This window comes from Octodon degus, unplaced genomic scaffold (genome assembly GCF_000260255.1).
Source record: "Octodon degus isolate 3935 unplaced genomic scaffold, OctDeg1.0 scaffold00009, whole genome shotgun sequence".
Classification (NCBI taxonomy): domain Eukaryota; kingdom Metazoa; phylum Chordata; class Mammalia; order Rodentia; family Octodontidae; genus Octodon; species Octodon degus.
The window spans coordinates 11,895,989-11,919,067 of NW_004524585.1; the positions used below are offsets into that span (position 1 = coordinate 11,895,989).

General features: G+C 39.8%; 1 protein-coding gene across 11 annotated transcripts in view; it reads left to right on the plus strand.

Annotated features, from left to right (window-relative positions):
* Ppp1r12b (protein phosphatase 1 regulatory subunit 12B) overlaps positions 1 to 23,079 on the plus strand; it is a 237,878-nt gene that overhangs the window by 203,841 nt on the left and 10,958 nt on the right. For 9 of the 11 annotated variants that reach the window (XM_023707991.1, XM_023708005.1, XM_004625357.2 and 6 more), the window contains 5 exons: positions 8,999 to 9,015; positions 11,740 to 11,884; positions 12,927 to 13,031; positions 16,368 to 16,421; positions 17,664 to 17,714. In XM_023707991.1, coding sequence (XP_023563759.1) covers positions 8,999 to 9,015; positions 11,740 to 11,884; positions 12,927 to 13,031; positions 16,368 to 16,421; positions 17,664 to 17,714 — 372 coding nt within the window. The remainder of the gene's footprint in view (positions 1 to 8,998; positions 9,016 to 11,739; positions 11,885 to 12,926; positions 13,032 to 16,367; positions 16,422 to 17,663; positions 17,715 to 23,079) is intronic. The other 2 variants (XM_023708000.1, XM_023707997.1) reach the window with 1 other exon arrangement.

Here is a 23,079-nt window from a genome sequence, read left to right on the forward strand (position 1 = left end):
TTTTTTTTTTCTGAAGGGGGCAGAACCTGGGATTGAATTTAGCCCCTTGAGCTTGCCAAGGAAACGCTTATTCCACTGAGCCATCTCCCCGACCCCTGAAAGATACTGATACGTTTTTTTGTTTTTGTTTTTGTTTTTTGGTTTGTTTTTTTGTTGTTGTTGTTTTTTGTTTTTGTTTTTTTTCGGGTTTTTTTTGTTGTTTTTTGTTTTTGTTTTTTTTTTTGTTTTTTTTTTTGCAGAACCAGGGATTGAACTCAGGTCCTTGAGTTTGCCAGGGAAGCACTTACACTACTGAACCATCTCCCCAGCCCCATTGCTTCGGATTTTTTATGGAGGTCTTAGTATTTCATATATTTCTTTCTGCAATAAATATATTTTGTGAGTTAAAAAAAACCCAGAAATTCTTCAAAAGCTGAGAATATCCACAAAGAAGAGGTATAGGCCTACATACAGCAGAAACTAATAGCTATGAAATTCTAATAATGCTTAGGTAGTTTTAGAGAACAAAAGATTAGTGTTTTTATTATATAATGAACTTGATTGTTTTCTTTTAAAATATAATGAAATGTGCTGTAATATATAAGGTAACATTATTTAGCCTCTTCATTCAATATTAAACTATAAGTTAGATATGCAAAGCCCTGAGTTCAGTAACAGCACCAAAATAAATAAAAACTTATAAGATAGTTATAGTCTGATATATGAGGGTTTACAGAAAGTTGTAGGATTACTGTAAGTACTGTATTTTACTTTCCTATTTATTTTTCTACATTCATTAAGTAGTAAAGACAAATCAAGGAATATAATACGATGAATATATTTGTGACTTAATAGTTTCTCATTTTTGCCTGAAAATATAATATCTCGCACACATATCCATTCATGGATGTGCACTTTTTCCCTGCATAAGACAGTGCTTTCAGCATTGTTCTGGTTCTCAATGTGCATAGTGCAGTCAAGAGCGCATACTTTTTTTTTGGCGGAACTGGGGATTGCACTTGCCGGGGAAGCACTTATTCTACTGAGCCATCTCCCTGGCCCCTCACACTTCATATTTTCAGAATGTTACAAATAAACTAGACAGTATTTTATTTGTTTGATTTTGGGGGTTGAATGGTGGTGGTGATGTTGTTGAAGATGAATCCTTATGATATTTGGAAATATCTCCCCAGAGGTGTCCTGGTCTAATCTTGGGAACCTATATTCATGATATGATAGCTCTCCCATGATTGTTGCATTGTAAGCCACAGTTGATAGGGAGGTTTTTCTAGGTGGGCCTGCTCGAATCACATGAGCCTGTACAGGCGGGGATCTTTCTTGGCTGATGACAGACGCGAAAGTGAGAAATTTGAAGTGTAGAAAGGACTCTGTGTACCATTGTTGGTTTGAAGAGGGAAAAAACTGAGTGAGAAGGTGTGCGGGGGCCCCTACAAGCGGTAGGTAGCCACACGCTGACAGCAGCAAGGCCGTGGGACCTTAGACTGGCAGCCACAGAACGTTGGATTCTGCTAACGACCTGAATGACCTGAAAAGCAGATTTTTGTCCAGATCCTTCTATGGAGAAGTTCAGTCAGCAGATATGATTTCACCCAGCTGAAAACCTGAGCAAGGAACCCAGCAGAGCTGGTCAAACATTGACCTACGAGATTGTAGATAAGTGGATGTTTTAAAACTATTAGGTTTTGAGGGAGTTTGTTTTGGAAGTAATTAGAAAACTAGTACAGTTGACACTTTGATGATATTAAGGAAATGCTAGTTTTTTGGTATGGAGTGAAATAGTGCAGGCCCTATTATCCTGTACTATCACATCTTTGCCTAAATGTTAAAGTTCTTATTCCACCCATTCATGTATTTCCAAATTGTGCAAAATCTCCAGACATGTTTCTAGAGACATAGGCCAGGAAGATCTGCTTCAAAGCTAGAGATTGGTATTCTCATTATTTCAGTCCTAAGAATCCTATTTGGCTATGGTAGAAGGCTAGAAAGCCTTTATCTCTTTTAAATGTACATATGAAGCCAGAATGGTTTTTGAAATTGTGAAGCAGTATTATTTTGCAATTAATTCAGGTTGTGTTTAGGTGTGTTGGTCCTTGCTGCATCACTCTCCATCCCTGGCTTAGTCTTCATCAACCATTAATCTGAGAATTCTGAAGAAAAAGGCTGGTACTCTGTAGATCATCCCAGAATAGTTCAACTTGTTTCCCCAGGCTCAGCGAGTGTACAAGAAGACGATATAAAAGGTTCCTTCTGCTTGGCCCCTCTTAGAGAAAATGTAAGTAGGAGACTTTTTTTCCCATCATTGAAGAATCAGGCCCTGACTCCAAAGAAACATGAGTTAAACCAGTTTCAGCCTTGGTAGTAGACATGTGACTTGGTCTTATTTCTTTCCCTTGGGCCCAGCTTTCCGGAGCCAGTTTTATTTTAAACTTGGTAGAAACAGTTTGGTTTTAATTATGTGCCTTCCCGAACTCCTGATAACTTTCAAGTTAAGAGCTTTTGTGGGGATTTTTCTAAGGCATCCTCTGGTGTTTTAAGGGCCCAACACATTTCACAAATTAAAACCAGCCCCATTCCTATCCCTTTCCAGGATTCCCATTTGAATTAATGGCAATATTCACTCTGTTATTTTATTAGAAACAGACTCAAGCAATGAGATTATTATGGGAGTATTTCAAGAGGTTTGAAAGGAAGAACCCTGCTTCTTAATTTAGAGACACTTTTAAAACTGTTTTCTATTTATCTAATCATTCTTTTTGCCTCATCTCTCTGTACTTGTACTGGTTTTTTAACAAGTTTTAGTCTTTTCTGTTCCAGGGTCCCATTCACAATATCTGTTGTCCCCACTTTGGCCATCAGAGTTGTGATTCCTTCTCTGAAAGAATTTTTATCTAGTTCACAACACCAGAAAGCTCCATCCTGATGGCTGTGATTCGTTTGTCTTGCATAGAAGGTAGATCAACATGATCTTTACAAAAATACTTATAGTAAGTAGTTCCTTCTAACACCTCCTGATTAGAACATATGACATACTGCATTGTGTATTAACCTGTAAATTGGATAGAAGATTGATGCCTTTTCTAAAATACATAATACTTGTAGATGAGCTGTTCAGACCCTGAAGAGCAGAACAAGAATAAGTGTTCTTTTTTTAAAGAGAAAACTTGCAGAGAGAGGAGGGCAGGAGAAGAGGGCCATTCCTAGAACACACCTGTAAGGGGAACACATATTCTTAGCCTCCAGAGGATGAGAGATTTGGCCAAGCTGCCTAAACCCTGTGTTCTGTTCCTTCTTATTTCTTACCTACCAGGCTGACCTCTTAAATCCTCTTCTCTGGGAGAAGCTTCAGTGTTCATTTCCTTGGCCTGGGTTCTGTTTGTCCTGTTTTTTCTTTTTCTTTCTTTCTTTTTTTGTGGAACCGGGGATTAAACTCAGGCCCTTGCACTTGCCAGGCAAGTGATTATTCTACTGAGCCATCTCCCAGGCCCCTGTTTGCCTCTTCTGATGTCCCTTCTTGGCTCATTGTTCCCACAGAGACCACTTGGCCAAACCTCCAGTCCATCTCAGATTTACTTTGTGCTCTCCATGCAGGGTTGACAGTCAGCTTCCTAGAACTCTGAGTAGCAGTGTTGGTCTTAACAATTGAGCTGTGCTTAGTTAGAATGATAGGAGAATGAAAATGGAAAATTGAAGTCTCCTGCATCAGTTCAGCCATTCTTCCCACCTAGGAAATTCAGATTTCTCTTGTAACCAATGTTTTTTCATCAAACCCCTGATTATCCTAGGACATCAGGAGACCAAGTAAACAATAGATTCTAGAGTTACTCGACCAGTGAAAATCAGTTAGGAAGTATGATCTAAAAACCCAAGCCACTTTTTTCAGAACCTGGGTAATTAAGTACTAAATTTTGCTTACATTCTGTCCTATAAAAATATTCATTTTAAGCTGAAAACTTAAAGGAATCCTTTTCTTTGTTTCTTTCTTTTTTTTTTTTTTTTTTTTTTTTTTTCTTTCTTTCTTTTTTTTTTTTTAGCTGTGAGAATACCATCTCCTCCTTTCTCCAGGTTCCCTCCCACTTTTTTTTTTTCTTAAATACTGTTTGTATTCAGGTAACTGCCTTACTCTACTACACTCAAATCTCATTTATATCTGAGGCTTTTGGAGGTTTATATTCTCTCCTCTAGTTGTTTGGGTTGACATTGTTAAAGTTAGTCATTGAAGGCAATAAATAAAAATAAATCAGGACTCTGTATAACTCCAAAAGTCAGGAAAAGCTGGAGAGGAGTATTCAAGGTAGTAGAGAAAGTTCAAGGGTTAGCTTAGAAGCTATCTTTGCTGATACTGGGATCTGGGTGAATTTGAATTGTCCATTGCCTTGTCTGTCAGATCACGCACCAGTACACATTTTTATAAAAGGTCATTTTATGGTTTGTGTCTGGATATCTGTCCCCTCCACCCCCACCCCAAGCCTCAGGTTCATAAGGGCAGGCTTTTTCAGAGGCAGCTAAATCTAAAGTTTGTGAGTGGTTCATTGTCTAGTGTGGAGATTGGCCCATATGTGTCTTGCACCCGCCCTGGGGTGGCTAGACTTCATACAGACTAAAGGAGGAAAGGTGTATTTAGCTCTCAGTTTGTGGAGGTTTCAGACCATAATCAGTTGGCAGGGTAATGTGGCAGAAAGGCAACCATTCATGGCAATGCAAAGCAGCAAAAGCTAAAAAAGGACAGAAAGAAGAAGCAAACCTCTTCCCTTCCCTTACATTGTACAGAGGCCACCTGCCCCAGAATGGGTACGGCACTTACACCACCAATCCCAACACCAGACAGTGAACCAATCACAAACTCTAGATTCAGTTGTCTCTGAAAAGCTCACCCTGCTGAACCTGAGGCTTCTGGGGGGAACATCCAGACACTAACCATAATAGTCACTAAAAAGGATGGCAACAGACTGTGATAGATGCTTTCAGTTACTCCTGGTGAGCAGAAATAAGTGTCATTCATCAGCTTCTTAGATGGCTATTGGAAACCCCTGCAGAAGCCTATAAGAGCAAGGACTGATGTGACAGTTACAGATTTCAGCCCTCACAACATTAATTTGCTCCATATTCTCTCATCTGTGGAAAATTAAGCCTCTTGAGAAGGCTGGGGAATGTGCCTTTTTATATCCAGGAATCCCATAGGCTTTTTCTGGTTGCTACTCGATGGTGCTTAAGGGTTTGCACTTATGTTGCTCTCCACAGTGAAGCTTTACTATACCCAGACATACTGTACAGCCATATATCTGTCTGAAAACTTTCCGGGGTATAATAACAAGGCACACAAAAAGTTCATTATGCTCCTAGAACATCCTAAATGAAAAGAGTTAATTACATATCATTCTTTAGGAGAAAATCCTTAGAAATGTTAGTATGCTTTGATATATTTTATTGGTAAGATTGATGCCTCCTAAAATTTCTAATTTTTCTGTTTTAGAAGGAAAAACTTGTTTCTTTACTACAAATGCAGTTGCCAAAGTCTACACAGCAGAGTTTAAAGCTGAACAGGTAGTTAAATCCTATCTAGCAAGCATTTAGAAAGAAGAAATTGGAAAAAAGAAGAGAGGCATTTTCAAGGGAGGCTAAGAGAGAATGTACAGGTCCATCTTTGGACTGAGGTTCTGAGTGGTTCTCCCATATGGTAATGTGTTTAACACATTCACAACGGGGCCATGATTCCTATGTCTCTGTGCCAGACAGCACTGAATCATTGGTGGCACAAGCCACCTAGTAGGACAGTCACTCATGTACCACTAATACAAGCCAGCCAGAAGGTATTAAAGCTGTTCTGCTGAGAGTCAGTGAGAGAAATTAAACAGTCTCCCAGATTATTATTTCACTGGCTGCATGTGAGCTTGTTTTCCTTAATCAAAGGTCCTAAGATAACTTACCACTAACCAGCACCAACAGCTCGTGCAGGACCTTTAAAACTAGAAAATGAAAAGAAGAAAGTAGGGGTTGATATCTTAAGAGTATTTCCTCATAGTTAGCACAAGTGATTCTTATCATTAAAGTTAGTGCTAGCATCCCCAAGATCTCATGTCTAGAGAAGGTCAGGACAGAAGTCAGAACTCAGGGCCAGCCAAGGCCATTGTTATGGTCTGTGTCTTGTCCCCCCAAAGCCTCATGTAGTCATGGGACAGATGTCTAGAGATTGTGATTAACAGTGTGAGTGCTGCTGGGATTGTGGATATGAGTGCTACCCACCCTGGGGAGATAGCCTGGATGCAGTATAAGGAAGGGGGAGGCTTGCTGCTGTGGTTGCCTCTGCTCCAGCCCATTTTCTTTTGCTGTTTTGCTATCTTCCGCCACCATGAAGTGCTGCCCTGTCGTGTGCCACTCTGCCTTGGAGCCAGCTGGCTATGGACTGAAACCTCCATTAACTATGAGCTAAATAAACCTTTACTTCTTTTATTTTGGGTGTTGAATATTTTGTCCCAACAAGGAGAGAAAAGTAACTGAGACAGCTATTATACTAAAAAAAATGAATGATCCATTAATCCCAGCCCTGTGTGCACTAAAGATATAACTGATAGTAAGGTAGAGGTTGTGTCACAGCTAAGACATTTTAGGGAGCTCTCATACCAATATATTTATGTATTTTAAATATATACGTGGCTGGGCAGAGTGGCGCACACCTGTATTCTCAGCTACTCAAGAAACTGAGGCAAAAAACCCTCAAGTTCCACAGCCATCCCCGGGAACTTAACAAGACCCTGTCTCAAAATAAAAAGGGCTAGGGATATAGCTCAATGGTAGAGCACCCTGGCTTCAGGTACTGGTACTACAGTGTGTAGGGGAGTATATTCACCTTATCACTACTAATTCCTCTCTGGAAGACTTCTTACTTGGAGCCAAGGGTAATTGCTCTTATTGCCACTGCATGTACTTGCATGTTGCTCTGTCATATATCTGGTTGGCCTCCTCATCCATGCCTTCAGCATGGGGCTTGCACAAGTGGGCTCTTAAATACAACAGCCTCTTGTCATTTTCCAGTATGAAGTTTAGTCTCAGTTGTTCATGATGTGAGACATTCCTAAGTGCTGTTTTCCTGGGCCGTGAATTTTAATTCATCCAGACCCTGTACAGCTGATCTTACTACAGAGATGTCGTATGGTCATAGTGAACAGCACATCTTCTAGTTTTTTCAAATACTCTTGAAGCATCTTTATATATAAAGTAATTCTTGAGAGATGAATAAAATTTAGTTTCCTTTAAAATAAAAAAAGGGGGGCTGGGAAGATGGCTCAGTAGAAAGGGCCTGAGTTCAATTCCCAGTTCCGCAAAAAAAACAAGAAAAGAAAGAAAGAAAAAAGAAAAGAAAAAAAAGACTTCAAGTAAGAGGAAGAAACTTTAATGTTGATAGTCATTGACAGTGTCAGATACATATATCTCTCTCACTGGAAATAAATATAAATGTATAAATGTGGGGCTGGAAAAATGCTCAGAATTAACCTAAATTCCAGATCTAAATTTCAGATTTTAAAGAATTCTAAGGTATGCAGATTTTAAAGATATACCATAAACTTTCCTTGATGACTTCCTCACCCCAAATGAAACATAGATCCACATTTTAAAATATGTGTTTAGTCTGGTGTGGTGACTTACCCTGTAAAGAGGCTGAGGCAGGAGGATCACTGTGAGTTTGAGACCCACCAGGGCTGCAAAAGCAGAGTACAAGGCCAGCCTGAACTACATTGTGAGACCCTGTCTCCAAAACAGAATAAAATACATGTTCAGTCCAATAACACATAGCCAGAGCTATTTTATTAATCTCTTGGGGGACTTGTTAAAAATACAGTGGGGAAGGCTCTGCTCCAGACTACTGCAGAAGATTCTTCAGGACTTAGGTTAGGATGTGTACATTTTAAAAAAGTGTGCCAAATCATCCTCATAGCTCCTGATTAAAGAGGGACTCTTTGGGGGAAAGCCACCTTTTATTTATTTAATTTTTGGTGTAGGAATCAAACTCAGGACCTCACACTTCCCACGTAGGCACTGTGCCACTGAGCTGTATCCCCGGCCCCAAATGGAATAATACCACACTTCCCTGCAGCTTTGCAGTGTGATATGTCAGGCTGTTGTGCTGGTTGGCACGCCAGTGGCTTCAGGGACTGTTCAAGGTTTTAAAAAGCAGTGCCATTGCATAACTCCTCAGGAGAAGGATTCATTATACCTTTGTAGATTACTGGACCTTGTTTGTTTCTGTTTTTGTTTTTTCTTCTGTTGTCTGTTTTTCAAAATTTTGTTATTCTTTAACACTTTAAAAGAGGAAATAAATAAATACATTCAATTCAGTTCTTTGCCTGAATTTGTTTTTAAGGAATGAAGGATAAAAGGGATTAAATAATATAACCACTTTTTTTTTGTTTACATTGCCCAAACTTATAGTTTGCATCTATGAAACTTCTTTCTTCCGAGACTTCAAAATACTTTAATTTTGAATTTTACTAGGCACTAGGATGGGACTTTGTCTTCTTTCTTCCATCTAGCTCCCTCACCTTGCACCTTCACTGTAGAACTGTGAGAAAGCCAGACATTGTCCTGACTTTCATATTTATACCTCGCAGTATTTACTCAGTGAAGGCTTGCACGATTGTGAGCTGGAAGAAACTCATGAATACTGAAATTGAGAGGGGCTCAGTATCAGTCAGTCAGAGTCATTCTAGAATACAAGATTGCCTGGTAGTTGGGGCAGGAGAGAAGAGGTTAAATTTTTATCATTTTGCTGGCTTCCAATTTTCAAAGATGTCACAAAGCCTCACATCTGATGAGTCGTGGAATACAAAGAAGTATGAACTAAAAGCTAAGTAGCCTTTTATACATTTAGCTGAATTACTCTTCTTAAATTGCCCCCCACCTCCAGCTGTGAAACTGAAACATTTGATTTGAAAAGTTCGTTTACAAATGAAAAAAATTAGTCCCTTGCTAATTTATTTTGTTTGTTTTTGTCTCCTCTCTCTAGCATGAAAGACTTTCTAGGTAAGAACTTTCCGTTTTATATGCATGCTTAATATTTGTGAGTGAGTGTATGGCTAATTAAATAAGCTTTAATGTTCTTAGCATCCTTTTCTTCCTTTTCATTTCCACAACTGCCACAGTAAATCCAACTTGTTATTTCCTGCCCAAAGAATGGGATAGCTTTCAAGTTGCCTGTCACCAAATTCCCCTCTTTCCAATTTACCTTGTACACTAGCACTACCAGTACTGTGCTAAGCACCAGGGAAACAACATGGGTAGACACTATCTTTACCTGCAGATCATTTCAGTAGATGGCATTTCAGTAAATGCTTTTAGAAATATGCACAGGTATTATGAACACAAAGAAGAGGCAGTTACCTTAATCTGATGGTTCAAGGAAAACTTCATTGCAGAGTAGAAGCCTGAACTGAGATTGAGGGTAGTACTAAATCCAGCATCATACCTTGTACGTAAATGGTTCTTAGTACCAGTTTATCAAATGAATTAAAGGCTTGATTTACAATTACTGAAAATTTTTAAAAATACCATTTTGGAGGACAATGATCTGTGTTTTCCAGCTAGTATGGAAGGATACAAAACTGATCTTCCTGAAGAAGAAATTAAATAAAAAATAATAGCAACTGTCGAGTTGAATGTTTGAATCTTGGTTTTTCCACTATTCCTCTGATGGAGAAGTTAAAACAAGGATTGAGGGGAAGGTATGGTTATGGCATAATAAAGGGCAAAGGAGTCTCCTCATAATTTATTGGCATTTGAACTGGTTCTACCTTATTAATATATGCTAAATTTTATATGTATTCTTCTGTTTGCCCTCTCACTAGACACAAGTTGAAGATAATTTACTGATTAGCAGAAAATTATAGTTTTTCAAAATTTGGTGGTACAAAATTGTCAAGTTTGATTACATAAAATTTCCAATCTCTGCTAGTGAGATACTATGAACAGAGATAAAAAGTGAGTTAAAAAAAAATTATAAACTATGTTAGATGGCCAAAAAAGTCCTACTGTGTAGGAGGCTTCCCGAGCATAACAACAACAAAAAAGATGATTACCATATTTAACAAAGACTAGGAATTCTCAATTAAGGAAGATGGTAACCAAAGATATTAAACCCCCTTAATGACTTAAAAACATTAAAATTACAAAAATGAAAAAGATTAAGTCTTTGGAAAGCAGTATATACATATACCAGCATTTAAAATATACTTAGCTCTTGACCAAATAGTTACATTTATGGGATTTATCCCAAGAAAGTAATTTGACAGTTGTACTAATGAGCAGACAAGACTGCTCACTGTAGTAGCTAAAGTTTAAAACAATATATGTCTGTCATTTGAAGATTAAATTATCAACCGTGGAATGGGCTGTATAGTTACTTTTTTTAAATGAGATAAATTTATTTTTACTTCCATAGTAAGATGTACATAATCATAGTGGTTAAGTATAGGGAGGAAAGGGAATTGGACAACATATGTGTCTGATTTTATGTACAGAAACATGTATTTTACCACACTTTTGTGTTTAATATCCTGCAAGGGTATGATCTAAACTGTTATTATTTGGCACGGGGTAATATTATGGAGTAGACACTTGGGTATCACTTGACATATTACCTTTCTAATCAGAAAAATCAATACAGAAATTACTGTTAACCAAAATGAAAGAATATTATGAAAAGATATGGAACTAAGCATCTCTGTAAGAGAAAAACAGCCATTAGTGTCCTTAGGAACTAATTACTTCACCTATCCGCCTTCTCCCTTATCCCTTTGTTGCTCCTTTGCCTCTTCTAGTACTTATTTCAGCTCTCAACAGCTCACCCTGGCTTTGGCAGCAGCTACCACAGAAACAGCAGCTGTGAGCCCCACAGCTGTGCTGCTGCAAAACATCCCATCTGGTTGGTTTGTACACAGCACTTTTGCATGGGCCACATTCTAGTTTCCAAAGAGTGATATCCAGGAAAATATAAAACAGGGTTAAGGATTGGCATGATGGTTGTACACTTTAAACAACTGGCTGAGAGAGGGGTTTCCTAATGAACTTACCAATACTAGAAATGAAACCACCACCAACTCTTTAAGAGCCCAGTTGCTAGATGTAGACATTCCAGTCACACCACAGATTGATACGGCATACAGAGAAGAGGGTAAAAAAAATCAGCTGTTTAGGCTCTGTGGGACAACACAACTGGAGTGTTGGAATTCCAGCACACCTGTAGTGCACTGTCAAAGCACAGGTACCATACCCTTTTGTTCTTCTTCCCTGAGCCTGCAACTCAGTTTCCAAGCTCATCTGTTTCTGATTCATTGACAGTTCATTGTAGTTATTTTCCAAAAGCCATTGAGATCCAAGAAACTTTTGCTTTTAAAAGCATACTCTAGGGAAGCTTGTTCAACCCTGAACTAATTTGAAAAGCTCTGAGGTTTAAGTCAGCATATGAGTCTAAACCACCAATTTTTCAAATGAGCTCCATTCTTGGCAAATGATGGCCTCCCTCCCCTTAAAGCTCCAGGCTTGTGCAGGGCACCTGTGAAATCTGGGAATACTGTTCTAGAGTGACAGAGAAGGAATGTTGTGCTTGTTTCTGGCCAGGGCTGTCAAGAACTTCTTAGAAAAAAGCACACACCAGCCTTCAGCATTTTTTTAACACACACACACACACACACACACACACACAAATTTGTTACCAAAACCAAGTTTTATCTCTAATATTGCATCTCACAGGTTGGAATCGGGAGGTAGTAACCCTGTGACCAGTGATTCTTATGGTGACCGGCCCTCAGCAAGAGCCCGTCGGGAGGCCCGGGAGGCTCGTCTAGCCAGCCTGACCAGCCGTGTGGAAGAGGACAGCAACAGGGATTATAAAAAAGTAGGATCTTTTTTCAGTTTTCCTTATCTTGGGTTACATTATGTAAACCTCTCAGCCTTTTCCCCTAGCATGGAAGAATAAGCATAATTTGGAATAAGCAAGGAAAAGAGGCACTCAAGTAATGACTAATTCACTGTAGACATCTTGGTTTGTTTCACCTTTCCACCAGCTAATACTCCTTTACATGTTGCTTTTATTGCAATAAGTATATGCCTGTAATTGGGTATTTAAAGGCATAAGGGAAAATAAGAAATTAAGAATTGTGTTGTGCATGGTAGTACACAACTGAGGCAGGTAATCACCACAAGTTCAGGGCTAGCCTGGGCTACGTAGGGCTACGTAGTGAGTTCAAGGCCAACTGCATAGCAACACTCTGTCTCCAAAAAAATATAAAAATTGTAAGAAGAGTAAAAATTATTTTGCTGTCTGAGCACCTGAGAATCATTTAGCAAGCTATTATATTTAATGAATATGTGATTTAAATAAGGTCCTGTGAATGTCAACTTAATACTTCTTTGTGTTTTTTCTTTCTTTTCTTTAATCTTCATTATCCCATCATCATCATCTGGACTTGGAGAAATTTAAATCACTTTATCTATTTCCTTTGGTTCGTGCTACCTAGGTCCTTGAAAACTTTCCCTTTAATGTGCATGGGATATGGGAGCAGGTAGTACCTTTGATGAAAGAAAGTTTATCTTTGTTTATGGTTTTCTTAAGCAGAAGCTGGTGAAAAATAATAATGCACATACTAGGCTGGTCCCCCAGAAAATTCTGTTTTGTGTGGGGAGCAGTGCAAATGTTCCATAGGAGAAAATGGGTGACTTTTTTTTTCTCCCAGAGATTTTTTATTTTTAAAGTTTACACTTGGCATCACCATCGCGAGGCAAGAGCACATGGCTGAATGTGCCGTGTCCCATCATCTTCACTCGTGTCCGGTTGTGGCTTGAGGAAGCAAGCCACCAGCCTCCTCATATAATGAAACTGTGTGGGTGCTAATTTGGGGTTCCCGGCCTAACGATCTTGTTCTGCTTTCCCTCCTCAGCTGTATGAGAGTGCCCTGACTGAAAACCAAAAATTGAAAACAAAGCTTCAGGAGGCCCAGCTAGAGCTAGCAGATGTAAAGTCCAAGCTTGAGAAGATGGCCCAGGTAAGAAGAAAAAAGAACAGAGCCAAACGTAAAGTTATGGAAGGAGACAAACTGGACAGGGATCTAGGGGACTGGGTGTGAGGTAAAAGTCAAAATCAGACTTCTCAGGGACAGTGAGGTGGAAGCCTCTTGTAATCTCGTTTGATTTTAGCATTAGTCAGTGTTAAAGTTGAGAACTGATAGTTCAGAAAACAATTCTTATTGTCTGAGTGCTAATAATATTGTCTGCTTGTTTTCCAGTAGATAAGTATGAACATTGTGACAAGGCTGGTCCTCCTTAATTTCTCCTTATTCTTCATGCTTCAGTTCCAGTCTCTTCCACATCACCTCTCAGACAGTGATAAACAGAACACTAGCCAAGTACAGAGAGCAAAGTAGGCCCATAACTGGTCAGGGGCAGAGGTGGTACTGGAACCTACGATTAGGACCTGAAGCAAAAATACCATTCTGGAGCATATGTTGTCTCCCCACACCATCACCACTGTCAGCCTGGGCAAGGAGCTAATGGCAGAAAGACAAGACAAACCATTTTCTCTCTGCTGCCAGGCCTGATTTAATTAGGTGATTCTGCAGAGCGTGCTGGAGGTAATGACCTCATCACCAGTGAAACAGACCTTGCAGCTGAAAGCTAAAGCAACTGCTATCTTAGGTTATTGCAGAGTTAACAGGAGACCTATTGAATTATTGCCCTGCTGGAATGCCTGGGGACTAAGAGTTTCAAAAGTTGAACTAAAGTAAAAATGACTCTTTATGAGGAAGAGATGCAAAGAAAAGCAGAGGTGGTTGGTTAATCTGGTAATATGATACAATCCAAAAGCAAAGGCTAAAATGTTGGTTTATGTAGTCCTGAGTTTTAGTGGGTGCACAGGCTGTTGAGTTCCTGAAGACATCTTATTTACAGCCTCTGGAATGGTATGAACAAGATGCTAAAGGTACAGAACTGTGTAGGAGCCTAGCAAGATACCCAGCACATCTACCCTTTCTAGAGGAATATCTAGCTGTACTCAGATGGATGGCCTGTCCCAAGAGCCAGCTGACTGTGTGTAAGAGGACCTCTCTTTGCCAAGTATGGCTCTTCCTGGCAATTTCTGAGACTTACTGCAACAGATAGATAACAATTGTGCTTAAAGTGATTTTGTGGAACAAGAAAAGTGTATCTGTAAATCTAAAAGCAAAAGTACAGAAACACAATTATAACTTTAGGATAAGACAGAAATGGCCTAACTAAGCCTTAGTATTACTGAGCCAGCAGAATGTGTTATTTACTACAGCAAACCCTCAGAAGATATCTGGGGCTACTTTTCATGCTGAATAGTGCCACATATTGGCAAAAGTCAATAAATCCTGATCTTACACTGATTCTTATCTGTTATTTGGGGACTGTTTTATAGAATTTAAGGAGAAGAAGAACCCAGATTCACCTGTTCCTTACTCTCCTCACCAGAAGGGCCATCAGTGTATTTCTTGACCTTCTTAGCAGACTATGCGCAGCAAGTAGCCTAACAGGCTGCTGACATGGACATGCGCAGAGGACATTAAAAACAAAATCAGCCTTTCCCAGTCACTGGGGAGCAGCGTTTTCCCTCCAGCCAAGTGCTTCATTGGGTGTGTCGCAATATACTTAGATTTGCCAGATGCAAGTTATTTGAAATTCAAAAAAAACTGGACTACAAACCAAGTCTGTATTTACCAAAAATGGAGTTGTTTGGTAGGACGCTGGAGGGAGGGCTATCCACTTCACACATTTGTACAGAGACAGTTACCATATGGACACACTCAGTGTCTTTACATGAAGAGTCGACCCCAACTCTAAAGGAGTTAAAATTTTAAGCAAAACAAAAAAACTAGTTCTTGCATATATGAACTTTGAATATAGTGAAATTACCACAGCTTCTACAGTTTCTCAGGCTTAAGAAAGAGAGACTTAATGATGATATGAACCAACTGCAAGATATGCTGATGTATTTTTCTTTTCTTTCTGCTTCATGTAAATACACTGTCAAGGCAGACAGCCATAACTTTCAGAACAGTAGGTGAAAGCCCAGGCCAGAAGCCAGAATTTCAAGTTTTATTGTTAGTTTTGGCTATTCCTTAGTTTTTTGAAAAACAAACTCTGAAAAGACGAGCATAATTTTTATATTTATTCATTGTTTTCTGGGCATAATGCTAGGCAGAATTAAAATCCTTTATTTATTAAATGTATGTTGGATTGCCCAATTCTATAATTCCTTGACCACAAGTGATTGAACTCAGGCCTTTGCGCTTGCCAGGTAAGTGCTTATTCTACTGGGCCATCTCCCCGGACCCTCCACTCCCCTATTTAAAGCAGGGTTCTTACCTGAAGTTATTAGGAATTCCCATTCGCAGCTTGATAAGTTCTTTTCTGTCTGACTCTTGATAAGTGTTTTGACTTCTTCAGATAGTATTTTGTGGTCAGATTTTTTTTAGCTCTTCTGAAAATTGTAAATGGAAAGTCACAAGTGAACCAGGTGATACATGATGCCTGTAATCCCTGTAGGTGGGGTGAGAAGAGCAGAAAATTTTCACATTCTGGGCCAGTCTGGGCAACTCAGCAAGACTCTGTTTGAAAATAGAAAGGGTTGGAGATACTTACACCTCTGGGCTCAATATTAAAAAAAAAAAAAAAAAAAAGAAAGAAAAGAAAAGAGAAGAAAATCAAAAATGATCTAAAATATGCATTCCAAATCTTTTATTCAAATGAAATCTTTTAATTGAAAACAGCTTATTCAAAGCAGGGCAAGTGCCGTGAAAGTCTCCCAAGAAGCCTACCGACATGCAAAGACCACTGCTGTAAAAGCAAATAGTCCCCAAAATGTAAGGAATAGAGGGGGGAGAAAAAGGAATAGAGGAGAAAGGACTATTTCGAAGAATGGTTGGGAATTCAAATTCTAAATCCAATCTAATTCAAATCTGAATCTATTTCTTTTTTTTCCTCTGATTTTTAACTCTCTGATATTACTTATAGAGAAAAAGAAGGGAGAGAGATGTTGCAGTGTGAGGTAGTTGGCATTATAGACCAAGAAGACAGAGACTATATGTGTCAGGTGTGTGTGTGTGCTGTGAGTAAAGTCTTTGTATGTGTGAGTGTTTTAAATTACAGTGAATACTACTACTACTTCCCTTCCCCAGGGGGAACTCTGTAAACTACAGAGAGATAATTTTAGGCTTAGTGATCTATAAGAATCTTTTTGCTTGGACCTTTGCTCGAGTGAAAGCTGTATTTCAGAATGTCCAGTGGTGAAACTGATCAGAATTGAGCTTTCTGCTAGCCCTGAAACAGATTAAGTAACAAGTGTTTTCCACCCATTTGCCTAGCAGAAACAGGAGAAGACCTCTGATCGATCATCAATGCTGGAGATGGAGAAACGGGTATGTGCATGTTTCTTTTCCCGTTTGATCCTGTCTTTCAGACTTGCTCTGTGTTTTTCATGCCAATGGAAAAGCTTTTATCTTAAGAAGGCAGCAGTTCTGCCACATTCCATTCCCAGCTTGATGATGAATTCTTTTTGTCTGACTCCTGACAGTAATTTCACTGCTAGTCTTTTGACTTCCTCAGATAGTATTTTGTACAGAGTCCAGTCTTAGGGTGGGGAGGGTCCTTAGAAGGTTATCTCATACATTATTCTGCTTTTAAGCAGAACTGCATACATACACAGAGCCATAATAGATTTTTGTTTACTATAAATCATTACATGTGGGCATGCCCATGTCCAGGTGCTCTTTGCCTTTCCTGTCACCTTGAACAGAAAGGAAGCTTTCACTGGGACTTTCTGCCATTGATTTAGGTCTTGTGACTTGAGACATGAGTCATAAGAATCTTTTGTCTACTCTCTTACTGAAGGGAGGCTTTCTGGTTCAATTGCTGACCTTCTCCCAAGTACACTTAGCATATTTTTCTGAGATTTAACATTCTTGGATTGGGAAAACTCAATTAGATTTATTGATGAACCTTAGCTTTGATTTGACCCTAGGGATGTAATATGTTCCCATCTCTCCTGTTATTGTCTATTTAATTTGGAAAGCAGCTAAGCAGTTTTACATTTCATTCCCTTGGCCTATAACCAAACATCCTTGATAGCTCATCTGGTCCAGGACTTCTCACTGAGTTCAAGCTAAATTAAGAGTTAGTTGCTGGGAGAGAGAAATAGAGAGAGGAGATACCCAGGGATGGAGGCTGTTTCTAAATAGTGATGTCTACATATGTACTCACCATCTGCTCCCCATCATGAGAGAATCAGTTTCCTAGGAATTTTGAGTGAGTACTACTAAAGGTAATGATGGGGTTTTTGTTAATAAAGAACAAAGGTCCTGGTCACTTGCAGTTCTTTGAAATTCCATGAAATCTTCAACTTGCAAAGAGTAACTCAGAGTGCCCTGGCCTGTTTTTGCCTATTAGCGAATTGCCTCCCCCTATATCTTTCTCATATCCTGATGGGATCTCCCCTTGGTGGGGGGTCAGTATCAGAGACTGCCCACATCTGAGTGAGGTTTGCTAGACTCAATAGAAAGATCCTTTGACCATGAAGCTGCTGATGACATGGCAGCTGGGAGGCAGTACTCTAACTGCCTTAAAGCTATTACATATTGAAAAGGCTCATTGTTTCCAAACAGGAGAGGCGAGCCTTGGAACGGAAAATGTCAGAAATGGAGGAAGAGATGAAGGTATGAAAAGATTTTTTTCTCTTTTTTTGTATGACTGTTCTGAGTGCTTGCCAAGACTAGATCCTTGCATATAGGCTTGTCCCCTTGAATTTTTTTTTCCCCCTTGAAATTTTATACAAATTCAACAAGCTCAAGAAGAGATTAGGGGCCAAAAAGCGCAGCAGCATAAGGGCCTGCTTGGCTTGTGCAAGGTCCCAAGTTCAATTCCCGGTACCACAAAAAAAAGAAAGAAAGAAAGAAAGAAAGAAAGAGAGAGAGAGAGAGAGAGAGAGAGAGAAGAATTGACATGTGAAGAGAAGATGAGCATCTTTTCTCAGCTACTTTCTGAACCCACATGATATCCACTGGCCATCTTGCAAGCCTCCTAGGAACAAATGCCATCTTTGGTTCAGGTAGATCTGGGCATACTGGAGACAAACCCATGTTGAACTTTTAAGCCTTTCTAGACAGTAGCTTCACCCTCAAGAGGTTTGGTGAAAAGGACGTTTTCTAGCTCTACAGAGCCTCTATTCAGTGCTTACTCCGACGCCTGAGCCCTTGCTCTTGCCAGGCATGTACTTATTCTACTGAGCCATCTCCCCAGCCCCACCCAGCCATTTTCAGGAAAAAACACAGATTAAGTCATTTTGCAGCAGAATGAAAATGTATTCACATATTGATTTCCTGCCCCAGTCCACATAACCCTGCAATATTCCAGTGTGCATAGCACTCCCACTAGAGCAGTTCACTGAAGGTATAGGACAGATTCACTTACAGAAGAGATGAAGGCATGAAAAGATTTTTTTTTCTCTTTTTTTGTATGACTGTTCTGAGTGCTTGCCAAGACTGCTTGCCTCTCCCCTTCACCACAACCTGCAGTAACCCTTACCATCATTAGCCACTTTGACAACTGCTGCTGCTGTTCTTTGCAATTTTGAATGCTGAGGTCTGGCAGTCTTCCCAAAGGCAGAGCTAGATAGAGAGCATCAGGGAATGCAGAGCCACCCCGATATGATGTAGGAGCATCTGATCTCTGAGTGGGTGATGCCACATGGCCACGATCACCTAGTACTTGCTTAGAATTTCTTTCTTCAGGGATTGTGTTTTTCTGGATTTATGATGGCAAGCGGTTCCCTGGTAAGATAGAAATTATTCGGCTAGAAAGCAGAGGACGTCAGGCAATATCAGGCTGATTCCAAATCTCCTGCTTGGAGCAAACATTCAAAATATGTAATTGAGACACTTTAGGAGATATATTTATTGTTCCAACAGCTCCAAAAGGTTGGTTATTTACTGAAAAGAACTTTTTAGGACAAGACAAAGTTGTAGTATTCACAAGAGCATGTGGTCATAACCTTGTTACCCTTTATAATTACAAAGTGAGGGAGAAATCCCAAACCCCGTCCTGCATTTCCTACTCACCATCTCAGGGCTACAACTTACAGTATTCTGTAGAATTCCCAGCAGAATCTGCTTATATATAAAATATTTCAAATCTTCTGTATTGATTCAGAACAATGAGAAGCATTCTCCTAAAATAATAGAACAGTACCCTAGCATCATTAAACTTCTCCATCTTCTGGTTCCTCCAAACCCACCTCACTTACCATACAGACGTAGTCTCCTCTTGAAGCAGCATGTTATATTTCCAAGCAGTTCTTAACCACAGCTCCTGGTTGCATAGATTCTCTTCCATCTTTGGAACCCCCTGAGTATACCATCTGTACTGGGCTGTTAGGCAGCTATCAGTAATGCTGTTTAGGAAATGGCCTGAATGCTGATCTGAAGCATGTAAATGAGACCACAGCTGGTGCCTCCAGTGAGTACACAGGACCCCCAAACCAGCATGTACCCACCAGTCATGGAACTCTGTCACACCCAACAGGCCACTGCAATACACACACACCTCAAAAGTAGCCAGAAATAGAGAGTTTGAGGTCTGTGGCTTCTATTCTCATTCTAAATGGCAAGTGAGAGGGGTGGCCTGATAGCTCAGTGGACTAAAGCACCTGCTTAGACAGAGTGCAGTGGCCAGGGTACAATCCCCAGTGTTTGGTCCTGGCCCTGCCCACGGGACGCACTGAAATGACAGTTGAGACTGAATGTGGTGGCACGTTCCTATAATCCCAGCTCTTGGGAGGCTGAAAACAGGAGAATCACTATGAGTCCAGTCTACGTAGTGAGACCCTGTAGAACCTGTCCTAAATACAGAAATAAATAAATAAATGGCAAGTGAGGAAGCCTTTTCCTGTTCTAGCCCTTTCCCTGTTCTAGTCTCTGTCAAACTCTGGATTGAGACAGTCTTACCTATTTCTCTGTGTACTCTGCCAAGCTCTGATTTCTTAAATGAGGCCAGTAGTTCTCTTCTTTTCTCAATAGGGATTATGATACAGGAAAATGTTTGCTATCTCCAGTGAGAAGCCATTTTTATGCAGTTTTAAAATAAGTTGATTAATTTATTTATTTTATTTATCTATTTATTTATTTATTTATTTATTGAACCAGGGATTGAACTAAGACCCTTGAGCTTGCCAGGCAAGCGCTTATTCTATTGAGCCATCTGCCTGGCCCCTTAGTTGATTAGTTTATGAATTACAGCCAGATTGAGAATTTGACCCTAAACCAGTAAGTAAGCTGTTTTGCATTTTTTTAAAAGTTGAAAATCATACCCATTCAGTCAGCTGTTGATATTCTCCATTACTAAATGAAGAAGAAATGCCTACAGACTGCCAAACGTTTAAATACAATTTGCTCAAATTAGAGCTAATGGTAGGGTTGCAAACCATCCAGTTCCTCTTAGAGGACTGAGGGAGGAACACCAGAGTCCCATACCATTGTTATATTTGTGTTTATATGTCCTTTGAGCTCAGAAACTTCAAATGTAGGTAAAATGTTCTCAAATTGGTTTGACTGACCCTAAAAGAAAAAAATAAAATGTTTATCATTTATGCTGACCAGCTTTACTAGAGGGATTAGTGACCAGAATCTCTCTACTAGGTACCTGGCAGGTAACTGTCTTACTGAATCTGGAACCCAGTACAGCTTGGGACCACTGGTCTCTAGGCTTCTGCATATTCAGCTTATGCAGATGCAGCTGTCTCCCTGGAGCAATCAATAGGGACTGACCATTTGAGGGGCTGATTTCCTATGAACCATTAAAGATACTCTAGGCATTCAACCACAAAAAGTAACTGTGGAGACTTTTTTTTTTTTAACCCTGGAAAATTATTAAAATATAAAGGCCAATTGAAATGGGGGGGAAAAAAGAAATGGGGAACCATGAGATAGGCTCACTTGGATGTGTGTGTGGCTCTGTGGCTATGAGAAAGTTTGTGCCTTTCTGGCCTCTACCTAGAAAGGTAAGTGTTTCTATATTTTCTGCCCTGGAGAAACTCCAGCTGGAGTAGGATTGTATGCCAGCTTCTGACAGATGTGCATGTCAGTGTGAGCTGTGCCAGTCCTGCATTTGGTCTTGGGATGTACCCTCATCTGACCTGATGACTTTTCTGCTGCATTCTCCATTCAGCACCAGCCTCCTTAGCAGACCTTCTGTCCTTCCTTTCCAAGGGCCTTGCATGAGAGGGACCCAGCAGCCAATCCCCTTTTAGGTTGGTCTTGGGATTGTTTACTTTGCTTACTCTGGAAATGTCACTCCATTCTTGCGGCTAAACTCTGCCCTCCCAACCCTGCTCTATGTCCTGCTGTCCTCCCCATCTTCTTGCCCTGCCTTTTTTTCAAGACTGCTTCCTAGAGAACAGTCCGCCAGATTGTTTCCTGACTCTCTCCTTCATGATGATAATTTCCAAATTCTTCCATCTCACTCTATGTGTACTCATGTGTATAGTTCATGTCTAAATTCTCTGGGAGCCAAAGACCACTATAATAATGATCGTGTTGAAAGCTTTGGTTCATTGTCAACACCAGTGAAGATGAGAGCCAGGGACTTTCAGCTGGCTCTTAAATTTGGTACCTGCCCCTGTGAACTTTTCCATGTGCTACTCCATGATCTTCTGTTCCTTTTAAAGCCAAAATGCTTACAGTGGGCAGAGGATTGCTCAGTCCCTACCCTCCAGTGCCACATAGGACAGTTTGGCTGCCCTGGCTGTTTTCCAAAGTGGTTATTCTCCTTCTTTTGGGAAAAAGCTGTTGAGTAGTTTGTCTTTGCTTGTTTTACCTTTTCACTGTTTTTCCTCTCATGCTACCTTTCATTTTCCACTGCTCCACTCCAACCTGTTATTCCACTAATCTTTCATTCTCATCCTTCTCGTTGTATAAGAGACTTTTCTTTGATGATTAGTGACCTCTTTGTTACCATTCTAACCCATAGGATTATCCTCATTGACAAAACTCCATCTGGGTAACAAATCATTTCCCTCTTCCAGAGAACTGATGGTCTCAATGTCAGGGTCAGTGTAGATGTTCACTTAGGAAAGACATGTAGCAGAGTAGGCAGACTGTGAGCAAATCTCATTTATTGAAGACTTTAAGTCCCTTATGAAATATATAATATTAGGAAAACTCTATGTGGGCTAGATTAGGACATTGAGTTTCCCCAACTGCATTATAGCTAGACAGTCTTAAATTTTCCACTTTTGTTCAGAATATGAGTCCTTTGTGAATACTACAATATGAACTGGGGCATAGAGAGCACAATTAACTGTGAACCTAGTGGTGCAGATATTCATATATAACAGGTTCAAAGCAGGTTCACAGTTCCAGAATCCTTGACAAGCCTTCTAGATTTAAGAGGAGAACTGGAAGGGTTGCTGCAACTTCCTAAAAAAAGTAGCTTAGAAAGCTGTCTAGTCCTTGTCCAGTATTATTTTGGTATGTGTCACTCACCCTTTTAAAGAATACATGTCATATACAGAAAGTGCCTAAATAACAAACCTCTCTCTTTTCCATGTTTTAATTTTTAAAATAAAGAAAATGAAAAAAAAAAAGAAATAAATAAATAAAATGAGCTAAGAATCACAAAAGAAAACAAATGGGTGTAGGGGACTGAGTAGGGGGTGGAGAGTTGGAATGGGGGAGAGAGACAAGGGCAGCATCTGGATTTCGGAACACTCTGAATCCTCAGCTCCACTCCAGATGACAGTGAAGGAACGTCCCTGAGGCTATGGCTCAGCCATATAAATCTGGTTAAGAAGGACCAAACCACATGGTGGGCTGTCATTCTCAGAAATGACTCAATGTGCTTTGAGAGCCAAGTTGCTATGTTCATATGTCAACCTTCAGCATACTTAGACCTCAGCCAAGAATCACAGGCACAGCTCTCCATTTCCTAGTGCTTTTCTCCATTGCATGCCCCCCCATACATAATTTCTCATTACTCCTGCCTTTCTCATTTCATTTCTTGCATGCAAACTAAAAAAAAAAAAAAAAA